This window comes from Podarcis raffonei, chromosome 4 (genome assembly GCF_027172205.1).
Source record: "Podarcis raffonei isolate rPodRaf1 chromosome 4, rPodRaf1.pri, whole genome shotgun sequence".
NCBI classification, from domain to species: Eukaryota; Metazoa; Chordata; class Lepidosauria; order Squamata; family Lacertidae; genus Podarcis; species Podarcis raffonei.
Genome location: NC_070605.1, coordinates 51,840,216 through 51,856,882, shown reverse-complemented (window position 1 = coordinate 51,856,882; position 16,667 = coordinate 51,840,216). Strand labels below are relative to the sequence as shown.

Sequence of the window (16,667 nt, the reverse complement as noted above, 5' to 3'; positions counted from 1 at the left end):
AGGTCTTTTTGTAACAGCCATCTGCTTTATTAGACAGGTAAAACACTTGTCTGCTAATATGAACTTTACCCAATTGCTTGACTAACAAAATGCAAGGTTTTGTACTGCACGTCCCAATGGCATGTTTTTCTCCAATTTACAGCACAATCCTATGCATGTCTTCTCAGAAGTACCCATCGATTTCAATGGGATTTCAATTTGCTACTCAGCCTTAAAATACCAAGCAGAAAAAGAAAACTGCCTCTTAAGTGTGTCTACATTCCTAAAATTATTCATCAGATACTATACAAACAGTGTGACAGTGTTAAACAAACTGTTGTAATAAAATACTGAGTCCATAGAACAAAATGTTAATACTTCCACTAACTTCAGTTCAGCATCTACTGTATTGCAGCAAACACTATTAGAAAGTAATCTTTGATAGCAGAGTGCCACCTGGTGGAGAAACTGATAGCTTTTTAATGTCAAAAAGTTTAAGGTGGTCTGTATCTTTCACACCAGCCTCCAACACACACACACACACGTGCTTACGTGCACGTGCGTACAGACACACAAGTAGTGTTGAAGTTATACAAGATAGCATTAAAACTGTGTTGTCACCTATGTAAATTAAGCTTAACCAGTGGAGGGGTGTATTTGCATACAGAAGGGCTTAAATTACCATTACAACTTAAAAATACTTGCAGCTGCAGCTAAGTGGTTACAATAGCAATCTAATAATTCTAAAAGTATAGGTAATGTTGTCTTTTACATGATGTAATTCATTGTTCTACTTTAACAGAAGGAAGTACAATTCTTAGAATAATACTTCCTTAGAATATAAACTTGAAGACACTTGTTTCCAAGTAAGTATGATTAAGACAGCAACCAAAGGCTTCAATATATACTTGTTTGGGCATAAATCTTATCAAACTTACAAGGACTTCCTTCCAAGTAAAAGAGACACAACATTTTAAATGATGTAATGCACAGAAAGCATATGGACAACCAACAGCCGGTTTTATTGAAAGCACAATGCTCATTTTGAAATAAACTTGCTGTTTCACTTTCCCAATATATACTAGGGGATTCCAGAGGGGATTTTCCACATACACCCATTGTACCAGTGTCTTCCATTTGGAAGGTCTTCTACATTTCTACCATGATTCAGGTTTATCTGGTTGTGAAATAGTTCTAGTCTAGTAATGTCCCTTGGCTCAGTGTAAATATAGTGGTGTTCTAGGGGTATGCTGAAAAAGTTATACTTGCCCCTAGAAAGGTGCCAAGGGGTGTGGATTATCTGGGTGAAAATGTAGCAGTTGGACAAAAGCTTATCTTACTATAATTAATTTGATATGTTGTAAAATACACATCTGAAACAAACCTTGAAAGTTGTATAGCTCTAACTGAAGCAGCACTGTGGTATGAATATACATATACATGTAGGTTACCATGTATCCCATATAATGAGTATGCAACTCACGTGTCCTGATATACTTTGCTGAGCAAAGTCTTCCATTTGGATCTAGGGAGAAAAGCCCTTGATTTAGAATGACTGTGCTGAAATGTCATTGTGCAAAGGCCAATTGAAGGAAGGAAACTCTCTGAAGTTTAACCTAATGTGTAGTGTGCATGTGATGCAATGGAGAACTTTGGATTCAGAACTATTAGCAGCTGAGCAATAACCACACTAGTTCTGTTCATTTCCACGTTTCCCTTTTTTTAAGAGAAATTCCCTTATTCCAAATAGGATTCCTTGCAAGAAAAGGAAAAAGTTGACAGCTATGTTTCAGACATGTGCCTGATTGTTCTTTGCCCTGGGTCTTAAGAAGAGGCCTCCCTTAACTGGGGTGAGGGGTGAGGAAAGAAGCAGTCAAAATACTGGACATCTCAAGCATGTTGTATATAAATAATTAAGTGGATTAGCTGTACTTCTAGAGTTTAGCTGGGATTTCAAGATAAGTTTATTGGCTGCTGCACATACGCAAATGTGCCTGTTCAAGTGGTTTTTAAAATAATACAAACTTCCCAGAAGTACAGGTGTACAACAGACTGTAGCTGTCATGAGAGCTGTGCAAGAACAGGAAGCTATAGGTAAAATCATCACTCCCACAGCCATCACATTCGTGAGGCTCTGTTTTAGGACATGCTGTTCTTGCCCTGTAATTTGAGACCTTTTTCATCATACCCTTAGTTCTCCTTTTCCAAAGGAGCCCTGATCTGAGAGTAAGAAAATAAATGTATGAGGGTCAAATGAACAACACACACACCACTGTCCATTTCAAGGAGGGGAAACAGATGATTTAGCTCTAGTGTATTTTGTTCACCTAACCCTTTCTCCTCTGGTTTGGTCAACAGTGCTGCAACAAGTGAGAGTTGTACAATAAAAAAGCTAGTAAAAATGCAACATGTTGATTAAACGGCGTTTTACACATCCAGCGCCCACAAATTAACCTGTTCCAAGCTGGACTGGACAGATGTTGGCTAGCTTGGGCCACTGTCACTCCGCTTTAGAAAGGATCTCACAGCAGGTGAGTGGCAGACGCCTTTGGAGAAATGATCCGTACCTTGGATCAAACAAGACGCCTGCTAGAATCTTACACACTGCCTCGTGTGCTAAAACGACGTGTGCTCTCTCTGTCCTCCTAAAATTGCCTTGGCAAACTAGAGAGAGCGAGTGGGAAGCCCAAAGATCTGGCAGGGTCGTCGGAGATCTTCTTGGGTGGAGGAGATCCAAGGAAACCTCTGCCCTCGGCGTCCTCCTCCTCCAACTCTCCCTTCCCTGGAACACCGAGCGACCGCAGCAGGCGCCTCCTACGTGGAAAACCTGAGCTGCTGGCAGCGGCGGCGGGGAGGGGAAGGGCGCGCGGTCTCGGGGCTGCATTGCTCGGCCAGGCGGCTTAAGCAGGGGGAGCCGCCGTACTCGGAGCAGGTATCTCCCCCTCGGCCCCGGCCCGTCTCCCTTCCCCGCCGCCGCCGCCCTCCTCCTCCTCCTCGCGGAGGGTGTGGCGGCCGGCCAGGGCTGGAGGCAGGCGTCCAGCGCCAGCGAGGAGCTGCAGCAGCAGCAGCCACGAGTTACGCACGCAGTGAGCTCAAAGCTTGTCTACGGGGGTCCCGCCTCCTCGGGTAGGGGGAGGGGGGCTCCCCCGAGCGCATCCCATAAAGGGCAGGGCGGGCTGCCTCGGCGCTCGCATTCAAGGCGAACAGCCGAGGCGCTCGCGAAGCCGGGACCCGCCTCGCTTGCTTCCCTCAGCGGACTCCCGAGAGTTCACTTGACGAGGCGAGCCCGGCGGCGCCCCTTCCCGCCTCAAGAGTCGTCCCGAGAGGAGCGCCGGGGCTTCGAAGGTGCTACTGAGGCGCTTGAACTGCCCGAGCCCACGCCCGCCTTCGGGGCGTCTTTGCTTGTACCTTTTCTCCTCCGCAAGTTACCTCAGCACAGCATGGAGAGGGCGGCAGCACGCCTGGCGCTGAGTGCGCTGTTGCTTTGCCTGGCCGCTCGGGGCAGCCCGCGGCAGCCCGACGAGGAGGAGAAGGCGCTGGTGGTGCCCGTGAGGCTGGATTCCGCCGGGCGGCAGCAGCAGCGGCTCTACCGCCTGGACGCCTTTGGCGAGCGCCTCAGCTTGGAGCTGCAGCCCGACAGCAGCTTTTTGGCGCCGGACCTGACGCTGCAGTACGTGGGCAGCCGGCCCCGGAGCGAAGAGGAAGAGGCTTCCGAGCAGCCGGGCGCCTTGGCCGGCTGCTTCTACTCCGGCACGGTCAACGGCGACGCGCATTCCGCCGCCGCCCTCAGCCTGTGCGGAGGGCTCCGCGGGGCTTTCTACCTGCGCGGCGTCGAGTACCTCATTCAACCGGCCAACGCCTCCCTCCAGCAAGGAGGAGACGAGCCGCTTCGGCTGCACGTCCTGCGGCGCCGGCTGCGGAGGAGCCCCCGGCAAGACGGCGGAGCGAAGTGCGGAGTGACGGACTCCGATTTCCCCTCTACGGCTGCGGAAGGGCGGCCGCAGCTGCATGAAGGGAAGAAAGCGGCGGCTGCAGCAGGAGCAGCAGCACCACCGGAGCACGCGGCTCGCGCAGGTATTAACCTCCCTGCACTTGGCTGTCCTTGGCGGGGAAGCCGCTGAACTTCCAAGCCAAGGGAGTTCAGGCTCTGTGGGAACGTCAGCGGGATGCGGCGTGGCACGCATGCGCCCGGGCGGCCGCACTTTTTTTCCAAAGCGCCCGGAGTGGTCAAAGGCTGCAGTCGACTTCCTCCGATTGGCCACTCTAAAAAATGGGGGTGGGTGCAAAAAGAGCGAGAGAGAGAGAGAGATTTATAACAAAGCTAACTTGTGCTTAGGGAAGTAAGTGTGGTTTCCAGAGTTTGCATTCCGTCGCACTTAAGAATGCTTGCAACGATTGTATGACTGAATAAGCTCTTCAGAAATGTCCTTATTTTAGATCCTAAGAGTATTTGTTTGGAAGTTCCATTGATTGCAACAGGCACCATTTCCAAGCAGTTTAAATCCTTTGCAAGTGGGGTGAGTCCTGTTGGAGGCAGTGGAACTGGCTTCCCGATAAACATGTACAGGATTGCGTCGCCCAATAATGACCTGCATTTATTGTCCACATGGAGGTCTTTATTTGGGACTGCTCTGGAGTAAATGTGGTGTGTGGATCCATTATTCCAGTGTTAGACATTACAGGATGTCGGGTGCCAAGTTGTGCCCACCTGTTCTAGAATATTCCCCCCAAAAGTGCTTTCTATATTCCCTGCCCCTCTACCATTTAAAATTAGAAGCTTCTAAAAAGTAAATAGTCTGCAGTTCACATAAGGAGGAAAGCTGACCCTAACCTTTTAAAAAGATCGTCGTAAGGGGGTTCAAAATAAATGAAAAGGGCAGGTCCATCATAGTCTGCAAACCTCTTATTTTAGCATAACCTCATAGGAGTCAGGGGTAATACTGTGGAGACCACTTTAGCAGAATATGAATTGAAATTAATGAGCACACAACCTGATCCTATGTTGCTTGGAAATAAATTCTACTGAGTTAAATGGGGTCATCCTGCCCATCAAGCATGTGTAGGAGTGCTTGTGTAGGAATGCACAATGTTCAGGCTAAGGGTCGAAATGCAATTCATTAGAGCCTGGGTTACAGTCCCAAACACAATTACTAAGTAAACTGGACTACACTGAACATACCCTAAATGCAGTGAGATTTTGTTTCCCTTCAGTTAAAACAAGGCAGAACCTTGCAATTAGCAGTGGTGCTGCAATCCTATATACTGTATATTGGCTAAGAAACAATTATCCAGCAAATTACATTGTAACTCATAAATAAACATATCTACATCAAATTACATTGATAGTACTCTTGAGTCCTAAATATGTAAATCTGTGCTCTCTGAACAATAAAACATACGCTCTATTGAAATTAGAGATTGCACTCTGATCCTAGGTTGCTCAGTTTGCAAATCCCAGAGACATAGCAGCTAATCCCAAATAAGTGTGCATAGGAATGCAGCCTTAACCTATGCAGAATTATTCAGAAATAAGTAATCTAACAACCATTGCTAGTTCCAAAATATGAATGAGAGGAGGTAGTTCAGGTATAATTTCCATCTACATCCCTGGATCTTTATGGATGACACAGACACAGGACACTCTTTGGTTTTCTGAAGCTTGAGCACCAATTCCAGCAGTAAATGCTTTTTGAATATACTTTCCTACCTTATATCGTTCCTCATCTTAAACCAGTCACTCCTTTCCAAAGCTGCTTTTAGCTCCATGGGCAGGAAAGGGCAGCCCCCGTAGCTAAATGAACAACTTAAAACTGTTGCTGCTTCCACTCATTTACATGGCCTTTATGATTAGGAAATTTCCACTGCAAATTACACGGGGCAAGGGGAAGGAATGAATAGTGAATCGAGCTCACTGTATCCTCAAGTATATGCTCATTGGGGCGGGGGGGGGGGGAGAAGGCAGATCTTTATTGACACAAAAGTATCCTAAAATTGTGGTAATTGCTGTACAGTATGATCATTCACAACCATGCCTTTGGACACAGGTGTAGCAAAGGAGAAGTTCCAGCCCAATAAGGGCTTGTGAATGAAGACCATTTAATATGACTCATGCAGCCAATGAGAAAGTAGAGGAAAAGGCACTAGGAGTAAGACAAGGGCACAGTGTCTGGAGCATAGAAAGTGATGCAGTGAGGTCACAAGAACTGGGTCACAGTAGCAATCGGCTGCTTGGCACAAACTTTTATTCCTGCACTCTGCTTTCCACGTGGAGCCCCACAATCTTAGTCAAGGCTTTTGATTTCCAGTGCCAGCATGACATAATCCTAAGGTTTTATTACCGGAAAGGGGGGAGGGCACTTCTTCCAAGCATGCTTCCAGTCGTTTTAATCCTACTGCAAATTAATTGTATGTTCGTTCCTGGTTCCTTTACACACCCTTTGCTTTTATTTAAGTACAAATTTTATTTTTAATAGAATTACAGCTGTTCCACATGGAAATCACACTCCAGTTTAAAACTGAGGGCTGAACGGGCAATGCAAAAAGGATAAAGCTTTTCATTAGCTGATGTGAGCTGGGCTTCCACATACTGAAGCCTACCATTTGATCAACAAGACAACAAACTTCTATTCTGTTTAGGAGGCTCAGCAATTGTGTCTGTCTGCAGCACACTTAACTTACAGCAGTAGTAAGGTGGGGCATCTTTCTGCCTGACTATAACAGCAGGGAGCTCAATGGAGACGTGAGGCATTACCCATTTGCAGAGGGAATATGATCCCTCGCTTCTCTACTGGCAGTAATAGGGGAACAATTTCCCTTTCTTAGAGGAATAACTCCTCCTACAGGCAGGCAAGGAATTTTGTTTCCAAACCAAGAAAGCAGCTGTCATCAGCATGGAGGTGTGCCATTTCCAAGAAAAGTGGGGAAATCCCACTCCTAGTATTATGCCAAGCTCAGAAACTTGGGCACGTGTAACATGCATGGATCCATGATGAGACTTTGGACCTGATCCTGAGTCAGCCTCTTATTTCTAGACTCTGAATCTTGGCCTAGGTTGCTTGTGAAGAATGATTCACAGCAGCAAGGGAGATTTATATTTTTACCTGTGATGGAAATATTGCCTGGATTGAAAAAGACTTACAGAATTTGCTTTTAATAATAATAATAAGTTGCATCTTTGCTACTTTAAACACTGTCGGAAATGTTTACTATTCAAGCTCTAGGTATAAAACAAGTCCTCAGTCAGCTATTTATAAGTATTTTTCTTTTCTAAAATACAGGACATAGAAGTACAAGGAAGAAAAGATTTGTGTCAAGCCATCGCTATGTGGAAACCTTGCTTGTAGCTGACCAATCTATGGCAGAGTTCCATGGCAATGGGCTGAAACATTATCTTCTGACACTCCTGTCTGTGGCTGCCAAATTGTATAAACATCCCAGCATCCGGAACTCTGTCAGTCTGGTGGTAGTGAAAATAATGGTCATCTATGATGAGCAGAAGGGGCCTGATGTGTCCTCAAATGCTGCGCTTACCTTAAAAAATTTCTGCAACTGGCAAAAGCAACACAATCCTCCTAGTGACCGGCATCCTGAGCATTATGACACTGCAATTCTTTTCACTAGACAGGTAAGGGAAAAGAATGAAAAAGGAATGTGTTTGTTTGGCAGATTTCCCGAGTATGGTCTGGAAGTACATAGGCTAAGCTGAGGCTAAGCAGGTCTGAGCCTGGTTAGTGTTTGGATGGGTGACTAGCTGGGACCCAGTTTGGGTGCCATGATGGGGAAAGGCAGGATTTAAAAATTAAAAAAATAATAATACATTTATTTACTTATTTATCATAAGGCTTTGGAACCAATGCATCCAGAAACTTTTCATTTGATTTTTTTAGAAATATTGTTCCAAAGATCCAGTCAGTGAAGAAATATGGTAATGCACCAGTTTTACTTGCTATACTTTTTGTAATTTCACCCATTTGGAAACTACAGAAAGTAAGTAGTTCAGCATGCATACTGCTGAGAATTTGATTTGTGAGATTTGTTGGCTCCTGCTTGAACGGCAAATCCACCTGGAACTCATTCACAAGAAGTTTTAGGTAAATTTCCATTGCCACACAACTGCATAAAGTAGGTGGGGAAAACTCATACATTATGGTGTGGGATAATTACCCAAACAGTTTATTTTAAAAAACCTCCATAGGAAACTTACACTATTGACTTAAAATATATTTCTTTGCAGCATGACTACCACAATTAGCATAGCAAAGTTTTGTGCAAGTCCTTCCAAGAGAGAATTATCTTTATACCTGTTGAAATTCTGAGTATTAATGCTCTTTCCAGAAGGAAAGGCAAACTGCCAAAGTAAGACTCTTCATGCCAAGGTTAAGCTCCTGACCTAATTAATAATGAAACTGGCTCTTCTTCTCCTTATATAGGATCTCTGTGGTGCCAAGACATGTGATACACTTGGGATGGCTGATGTGGGAACAGCTTGTGATCCAAACCGCAGTTGCTCTGTCATAGAAGATGATGGCTTGCAAGCCGCTTTTACCGCCACTCATGAATTAGGTAATTTAGATTCAAGAGAGATCTTTGGCAGCTGTGATTTATTTTAAAACATACATTATGCATTTTCGTCTGCATTTAAGCTATTAAATCAGCATGATTCTCTGTTACTGTGGTCTAGTTCTCAATGAGGTGGTAAACCTTTGTTCCTCTTCAGACTACAGGTGGGGAGCATGCATTATTGAGTGTTCATCCGACAACAACAAAATATCAGTTTACACAGAAAACTAGATCTTAAGGAGGATAGGTCAGAACCCTTCTCTCTGATTTCCCCGCCTCCCTAGAGAAGCATTCAGTTATGCCACCCTCCACTTGTAATCTGAAGAAACAAGACCATAGGTGTGTGTAGTCTGAAGTGATACAGCCACCTTACTGAGAATCTGCATAAAGTTGGGCAGCATTTGGAGAACAATCATGAGGGGAAAGGGGCCATTTAATTAGTGCTGTATCAAAGTGTTTTGCCAAAACCTTTCTTCTTATTTATTTATTTATTTATTTATTGGCATTTCAGCAAAGTGGAGGAGATGCAATGAGCTCCATCCCCAAGCTTGATCTTCAGGAGTGGGGAAGAAAACTCTTTCAAATAACATTTTGGAAGGGCAGCTTTCTTGCGATCCCAAACAAGATGGCTGAGGGTTTACTCTCTCTGCCCTCAAAATACACATGACAAAAAAAGTTTTGTCGCCATGAAAAACAGTGCCAGAACTTCTTGAGCAGTCCAATCTGAACTATTTTCAAAATTCTCCAATGCTGCATTATGCAGCCTTATTCCACGGGGCATTATTGTGGATCCATTGGCCAAATGTGAATTACCAAAGGAAGTAAGAGAGGGTCTTCTGTTCAAAGTTTACTTATACTCTGAATTGCAGCTTTTGGCTGCTTGCAACCCTGGCAGATGGCCTTGCAGCCCTGACGCAAAACTTGCTCTGTTATCATTTTGTCCTTGGGACTCCTAAACTGTGACTTCTTTTCTCCAGTAGTACACATCAAAATTACATCCATGCAGATGTTTAATACTTAGTGTAACAGAAGATAATTTTAATGAGTCATAATGTATATAGCAGATTTTATGATGCTACCTTTTTTTCCAGGCCATGTGTTCAGTATGCCCCATGACGATGCAAAGCAATGTGCTGGTATTAATGGTGTAAGCAGGGACTCCCATATGATGGCATCTATGCTTTCCAACTTGGATCGAAGCCAGCCGTGGTCTCCGTGCAGTGCTTATATGATTACTACGTTTTTGGATAATGGCCATGGTAAGTCGTGGTTTCAATTTATCTCTGTAATGCTAGGGTTCATATACTGCTTACATTTAACGCTTTAATTCCCAGCTTACTGAAGCAATTCTGCACTTCGTTATGCTGCTTTCTAATATAAGTCTGCTGTTACTTGCCCTTTAGACCAGTTTTACACATCTGGGAAATTATTTAAAAGATGGTCTTTCCCACAGAAGTGGCATCATTCCAGAAGGGGTGGGTGTTGACTGCATGAGAAAACCCCACACAATTGGCTCATTCAGCCATGTGGGTGGGTTATCTAAGCCAGACAGGAAACGCTTGTGTGTAAGTGATATCCATACTGTTGTGACAATGTCAAGAACATATTTTACTTGCTCTTCAGCTATATCAGACAGCTATTGGTCATAGTAACACAAATGCAGTCCCCGTGCTCGTGTCCAGCATGCTCCTGAGTATTAGGGAGAGAGGGCAAATAGAGAAGGACTGGTGCTTTTGAAACCTCAACACACATTTCCTAGAGGCCTCTGCTTGGTTGTTACTGGAAACAGAATGCTATACTAGCCAGATCATAGGGGTGATCTGAAGTTCAATGGCAACTTCCATTTTATGGTTGAAAATATGTTGTCAAATATTGACAGATTCACTTCAATAGTCTAAAACATTCCTTTCTGCAGGCAAAATGTGCCCATCTTTGCACACTACAAATGCTATAAAAATGACTTTGCAAAGATGGGCACATTTTGCCTGCAGAAAGGTCCAGGCTCAATCGCCAGCATCTCTAGGTAGGACAAGGAAAAGGCCATCATGTCTAAAACCCCAGTGAGCCACTGCCAATCCATTTATACCAGGGATGGGGAACCTGCCATCCAGCATATGGTGTTGGACTCCAAATCCCATCAGCCCTAGTAAACATGGCTACTAAGCTGCGTGGGCCCAGTGGCCTTAAGACTGCTACCTATGTTCCTCAGTGCTTTTGAATCATTATTTTGATCACTTTCATGCAATCATTCAACAGATCTCTGTTGCACCTGCTTAGACGTATTTTCTTACAGTACATTTTGTTAAATAAATAAAATCCTAGTGAGTGCATGTCTCAGAACAGAAATCCCTCAAATCTCTTTCTGATACTATTCTATTTACAGGAAAAGCAACCCAACTTTTTTTAACAAAAGGTTCCCGTCACTCTTTTCCCCCCTTTCTCCAGGCGAGTGTTTGCTGGACAAGCCTCACAAGCCTATCCAACTCCCTTCTGATCTGCCTGGAACACAGTATGATGTGAATAGGCAGTGCCAGTTCACATTTGGAGAAGATTCCAAACACTGTCCTGATGCAGCCAGCACATGTACAACTTTGTGGTGTACTGGCATGTCTGGTGGATTGCTCGTGTGCCAAACCAAGCATTTCCCTTGGGCAGACGGCACCACTTGTGGAGAGGAAAAGTGGTGCATGAATGGCAAGTGCATTGAGAAGACAGACAGGAAGCATTATGATGTAAGTATGGTTATTTTTTTTAAAAAAAACCCCTGAAAATATAGATCTAGATCTAATCAAGAGTGATGATGTGCAGTGTAATTATTATTAGCTGCCCTAAGTCCCAAAATGGGAAAATGGTGGAATATAAATAATAATAATTAATAGTAATAATGATGATGATGATTTGATTTGATTTGCTACCTGCCTTTCACCTCAAGATCCTATGCACAACAATTTAAAATGCATCATGAAGATGTGGCTAAACAAATTAGGAATACTCTGGGCCACTCAAGTTTTTAGTTCCAATAAATCTAAATATTTTAGCTTAGTATAGTGATCCTGTGTGTGTTAACTCAGAAGTAAGGGGGCAGTCCAAGCATCTAACTGGCAGCAGTATGACCTAATGGGGCAGCATAGCCCCCACCACAGTCACACCACTCATGCCAACTAGGGCAGGGGCAGCAGAGGAAAATGACACTCCATTAGGCTAGCTGCCAGGCTGGTATAACAAATTGCCCTGCTGCTGTCACATGACCTGGTAGTATAGCCAGGTCAGGACCCAGCAGACCCTGTGCCAGTGCAATCCTATGCATGTCTACTCAGAAATAAGTGGGACTTACTTGAGTAGGACTTACTCCCAGGTAAGCATGCATAGGGTCGCAGCCTCAGTCACTAGAAAGTGGGCATAGACTTGCAGCCTAAAATATGTTTCTAATGGTTGATGCTTTCCCCCAAAGCATTTCACATGTGGGCTTATTTCTGTGTCTTGAAATGTAGACCCCTATTCATGGTGCCTGGGGATCGTGGAGTTCCTGGGGAGAGTGTTCCAGGACATGCGGTGGTGGAGTGCAGTACTCTCTGCGAGAGTGCGACAACCCAGTTCCCAAGAACGGCGGGAAATACTGTGAGGGAAAGCGGGTGCAGTACAGGTCGTGCAACATTGAAGACTGTCCAGACAACAATGGTAAGTTACAATCAGTTGTGTTTTTTTCTCAAATAGAAAAGAAATGTAGTTGTGATATCTTCAAAATGCCTAATAAATGTATTTTCTGTACACAGGCAAAACCTTCAGGGAGGAACAGTGTGAGACTCACAATGACATATCCAAGTCTCCTTTTGGAACTGAGCCTGTAGTGGAATGGACACCCAAGTTTGCTGGAGTCACTCCCAAAGACAGATGCAAGCTTACCTGCCTTGCAAAAGGCACTGGCTATTTCTTTGTCCTTCAGCCTAAGGTGGGTGTTGGTGTCAGTGTCGGTGCATATTACTTATAGGCAAAGTTTTATATGTGCCATTAAATTTTATTGCTCCTAACAATTGCTTAGAGAGGCACACCTTAATATGGAAACTAACACTTTATTCAAATAGCTTCACTCCCCTTGCTTCACTGCAGTCCAATCTTCCCACTGCAAACCGATTTGCGTGCATAGTCATTCTGTTTCTATATCTTATTTTTAAAATACCTTTGAAAATATTTTACATGGTATCTGAATTTATTCATTTTCTAAGATCCAGCAGGTTCCTTCATTCTCCCTCTACGCCATAGCAATGCCTAATTACTAAACATCTAACTTCTAAAAAGTAATAAAATGCTTTTTATTCGATTTAGTTTCAATTTTGGAGCTATTAGTCAGAAAAACTCATCCCTCAAAGCTTAAAGTAAGGTATAGTCGTATTCTTCATAATGAAATATTACTTGGCTATATGCTGACTTCCTGATCCTTGAAGAAATTAATTAGGCTCCTGCTGACACGTGCTGGAAGATCAAAGTCTGTTTGTTGCTGTTACAGAATATAAATTTATAACTTTTGATCTAGAGAGACAGGCAAGGAGCAGTGAGCTGTCTTTGTGATGCTATGCATGAGCAACTGCCCAAGAAAGAACTTAGTGTTGTCAGTTCTGAACACCAATGTGAGAGATTTGGGGAGGCTTAAATTCTGAGAGGGAAGAGGAGACTGTACTCTGCCACATTCCCTACCAACCCTCCAAAATCCTCACAGATGCTTAGCTTACAGAGCTGGACTTCTGTTCAGTTTTATACCAACACAGTTCCTAATGATCACAAACTATGTGCACAACCCCCAAGTGCTGGATATAGAAATCCAGGAAGCAGTTAGGCAGTACCTTTCTATGCATGTAGTCCAGAATCCAGCCAGTCATGTGTTTATGGAAACCCACTTCTACACATGCAGCACACTCACTGAACAAGGACAATAAAATTATAGTTTTATTATGACTTCCACTATTGATTTTCAGTGAGGACCACTGAATATCTCCTCTGTTGAAACTATTGTGATTAAGAAGTGTTTAACTCTGGATGGATTGTACCTGGTGCCCAAAATGTTTAGTGTTAGTACGAACACATGTGTGCCCTTCTAATCATGGGTTCTTTGCTTTCTTTAAAGGTGGTGGATGGAACCTTGTGTAGCCCAGAGTCCACTTCAGTCTGTGTCCAGGGGCAATGTGTAAAAGCTGGCTGTGATCGCATCATAGGCTCCAGTAAGAAGTTTGATAAATGTGGCGTCTGTGGAGGAAATGGATCTACTTGCAAGAAAGTGTCTGGAACACTTTCTAGTTCCAGGTATGTGGGGTTTTATCCTTAACTGTTCCTAATAGCTTACAGATATGTCTTATCCACTAGGATTGTAGAGCAGTTGTATTGTTCAGCTGAGGGACCAAACTTTCATCTTTTAAAATCGAAAGCTTACTTAAAGCTTGCATTAATGTACAGGACCAAACTTTCATCTTTTAAAATCGAAAGCTTACTTAAAGCTTGCATTAATGTACAGGAATTTTAACTTTTGAAGCTGCAAAGATCTAGCCAATCATAAGTTTCTGTACTTAATGTGATCCTTGAGTAAATAAGGATATACTGGAGACTCAACTGCTGTCCTCTTTTTCTTACCTCTAGACCTGGTTATCATGATGTTGTTGTGATCCCTGCTGGGGCAACGAACATAGAAGTTAAACAACGGAATCACAGAGGTATCAGGCAGGACGGCAGCTTCCTTGCTATTAAAGCTGCAGATGGAACCTACATTCTCAATGGTGACTATACACTATCAACTGTGGAGCAAGACATCACCCATAAAGGCAGTGTGTTGACATACAGCGGCTCATCAGCTCCTCTGGAAAGAATCCGCAGCTTCAGCCCACTGAAGGAACCTTTAACAATACAGGTCCTTACCGTGGGTGATTCGTTTCGACTTAAGATCAAATACAGCTATTTTGTGAAGAAAGCAGGTTCTGAGAAACCTCCCAGCAAAAAGACTGATTCTTTCAATGCAATTCAGGAGACGATCTTATCTGAATGGATTTTTGAAGAATGGGGAGAGTGTTCTAAGTCCTGTGGTACTGGTTGGCAGAGGAGATCTGTAGAGTGCAGAGACCTTAATGGACAGCCTGCCACAGACTGTGCAAAAGAACTCAAGCCAAGCGATGTCCGGCCGTGTGCAGACGCACCATGCCCACAGTGGCAGCTGGGAGACTGGTCACCATGCTCTAAGACATGTGGGAAAGGCTTCAAGAAGAGATTGTTAAGATGCATGTCCTTTGGTGGTGCCACATTGTCCAACGAAAGCTGTGACATTTCAAAGAAACCTAAGCATTTAATAGACTTCTGTAATGTTACAAACTGCAGCTAAACCGTAACAGGTTGGGGAAGCTAAAGTTGGTTGTTTTCTTTTCCCCTTCAGACCAAAGCACTGAAAATGAACTATTGAGAGGTAGCAATTGTAATTCGCATGGAAAATTCACAGGGAATCCACTGAGATGGAACAGTGCAAATAACGTTAAATAGTATTCTGAAATGTAAAACAAAAAACCAAACAAAAAACCACATCAACTGAAAATCTGATAAAAAACAATATTAGTTGCTAGCTGTTTCATCTTCAGCAGGTAAAAGTCCTGAGGCATTACAATTTCCTCTTTTAAGTCTGTTACAAATTAAACAAAACATAGGCAGTGGCCAAAGAAGTTTAAACAAACATTTCAATGTTTTAGTGAGAGTTGGGTTTTTTGTTAAAACTTATGGAGTTTGTTTTGTGGTACTGATAAAATCCCTCTCTTAATCAAAGTTGGAGAGGGAGGACCATTTTCCTCTAAGCTTAATTATTGGTCAGCTCTTGCCTACCTCACAAAAGCAAAAAAAAGTAACAGTATTTTTTTTGGGGGGAAACTATATTGTTCATGGCTGCTATCAGTAGTTTTATATAACAGTAGAGTGATATTTTCCACCAGGAAGCAAACAATTACAATGATGTTTGCTTGTAAAATCTGATAACTAGAATGTAGTGCTCTTAAAACCTTTTGATTTAATTAGACCCTTTTTCTTCATTGTAGCTGGTATGCTCAACCTGCAGAGTTAGAATGGTAGCAGTTCGAGAACCACACACTGTTCTCACTGCCCTGGATTGATCGCTCCCTTGTGTGTGTGTCTGTTCTTCATGCCCACAATTGTTCCACAGGACTCCAACAAAACCCAAATTTAGCTTTGGAGCACATGCATGTGCCTGATTCCACCATGAAAACATATTCCTAAATTGTTACCATTTGAGTTATCTAACAGCCACCATTTTGTTCAGATACAGCTCTCCACCTCGTCGAAAGTAATATTCTTACGTTTTCTGCAAAGAGTTAATGGAATTTTATGGATAGAAAATTGCTTAATACATGGCACCCCATAAATTTGCATTGTTTGAATCACTTGTACGGCAGGGAAGATTGCTGCGGGATAGCAGGTCCATCCACAGCAGTATGCCAGTCCCTGCATATTTAAAAAGGATGTGCTAGTTCATAGACTATGAGAGAATATGGCTCTCCATATGTATATAGTAAAATATATTGCTATAGAGGATGCGTACTTTATAAGTATTTATATTCTTTCCCTTCTGAGAAGGGTTATAATTGGTAATAAAATGCATATAATGAACCTATTTATTTTTATATTTCTTGGCTAATATGATCTCCTAAGTTATCACTTTTTTAAAAAAAGAAAAAGACATATAACAAGGATAGAGTATTTATGCAATATAATATGATACTAGAGATAATAAACACTATGAATTTTGGAAACTGTGTGAGGGTTTTTATTTCACTGATGTTCACATTACTGTGTTCAAAAGAATAGCTGTTGTGAAGGTTAATGAAGGACATTGAAAGACACAATCCAGCCTAGCGCATGCATTATGTTCTATGCAGATATCAGCCCTCCAGCGCCCTTAACATGCATGCTCCACTTCACCTGGTTTGCAGCTGGGAGTGGAAGAGCTACGATTCCTGTCACATTCCCACCTTAGCTCTTACCTGGATGTAGAGATACACAAGCTTAGCTCAACACAGTCCTAATTGCATTTATGCTCCTTTTGTTGGATATAGGTGTTAGGCCTGGTTCATACATGGAAACAGTGATGCTTT

The 16,667-nt window shown here is 43.1% G+C and overlaps 1 protein-coding gene across 1 annotated transcript; it reads left to right on the top strand.

Annotated features, from left to right (window-relative positions):
* The first annotated feature begins 3,407 nt into the window (after positions 1 to 3,407).
* Positions 3,408 to 16,325, top strand: ADAMTS1 (ADAM metallopeptidase with thrombospondin type 1 motif 1). Its single transcript, XM_053386543.1, has 9 exons — positions 3,408 to 4,053; positions 7,257 to 7,603; positions 8,409 to 8,541; positions 9,630 to 9,797; positions 10,984 to 11,270; positions 12,030 to 12,216; positions 12,312 to 12,487; positions 13,658 to 13,833; positions 14,164 to 16,325. Exons 1-9 carry the CDS (start codon positions 3,420 to 3,422, stop codon positions 14,894 to 14,896), a joined length of 2,841 nt encoding a protein of 946 aa, XP_053242518.1. The 5' UTR covers positions 3,408 to 3,419; the 3' UTR covers positions 14,897 to 16,325.
* Positions 16,326 to 16,667: the final 342 nt, after the last annotated feature.

Bases quoted from the DNA above. Each gene is read 5' to 3' on its own strand.
- ADAMTS1 (XM_053386543.1), top strand. From the start codon at position 3,420: ATGGAGAGGGCGGCAGCACGCCTGGCGCTGAGTGCGCTGTTGCTTTGC. The intron at 11,271-12,029 runs GTAAGTATGGTT...CTTGAAATGTAG, and splicing joins CAGACAGGAAGCATTATGAT to ACCCCTATTCATGGTGCCTG. The intron at 12,217-12,311 runs GTAAGTTACAAT...TTCTGTACACAG, and splicing joins AGACTGTCCAGACAACAATG to GCAAAACCTTCAGGGAGGAA.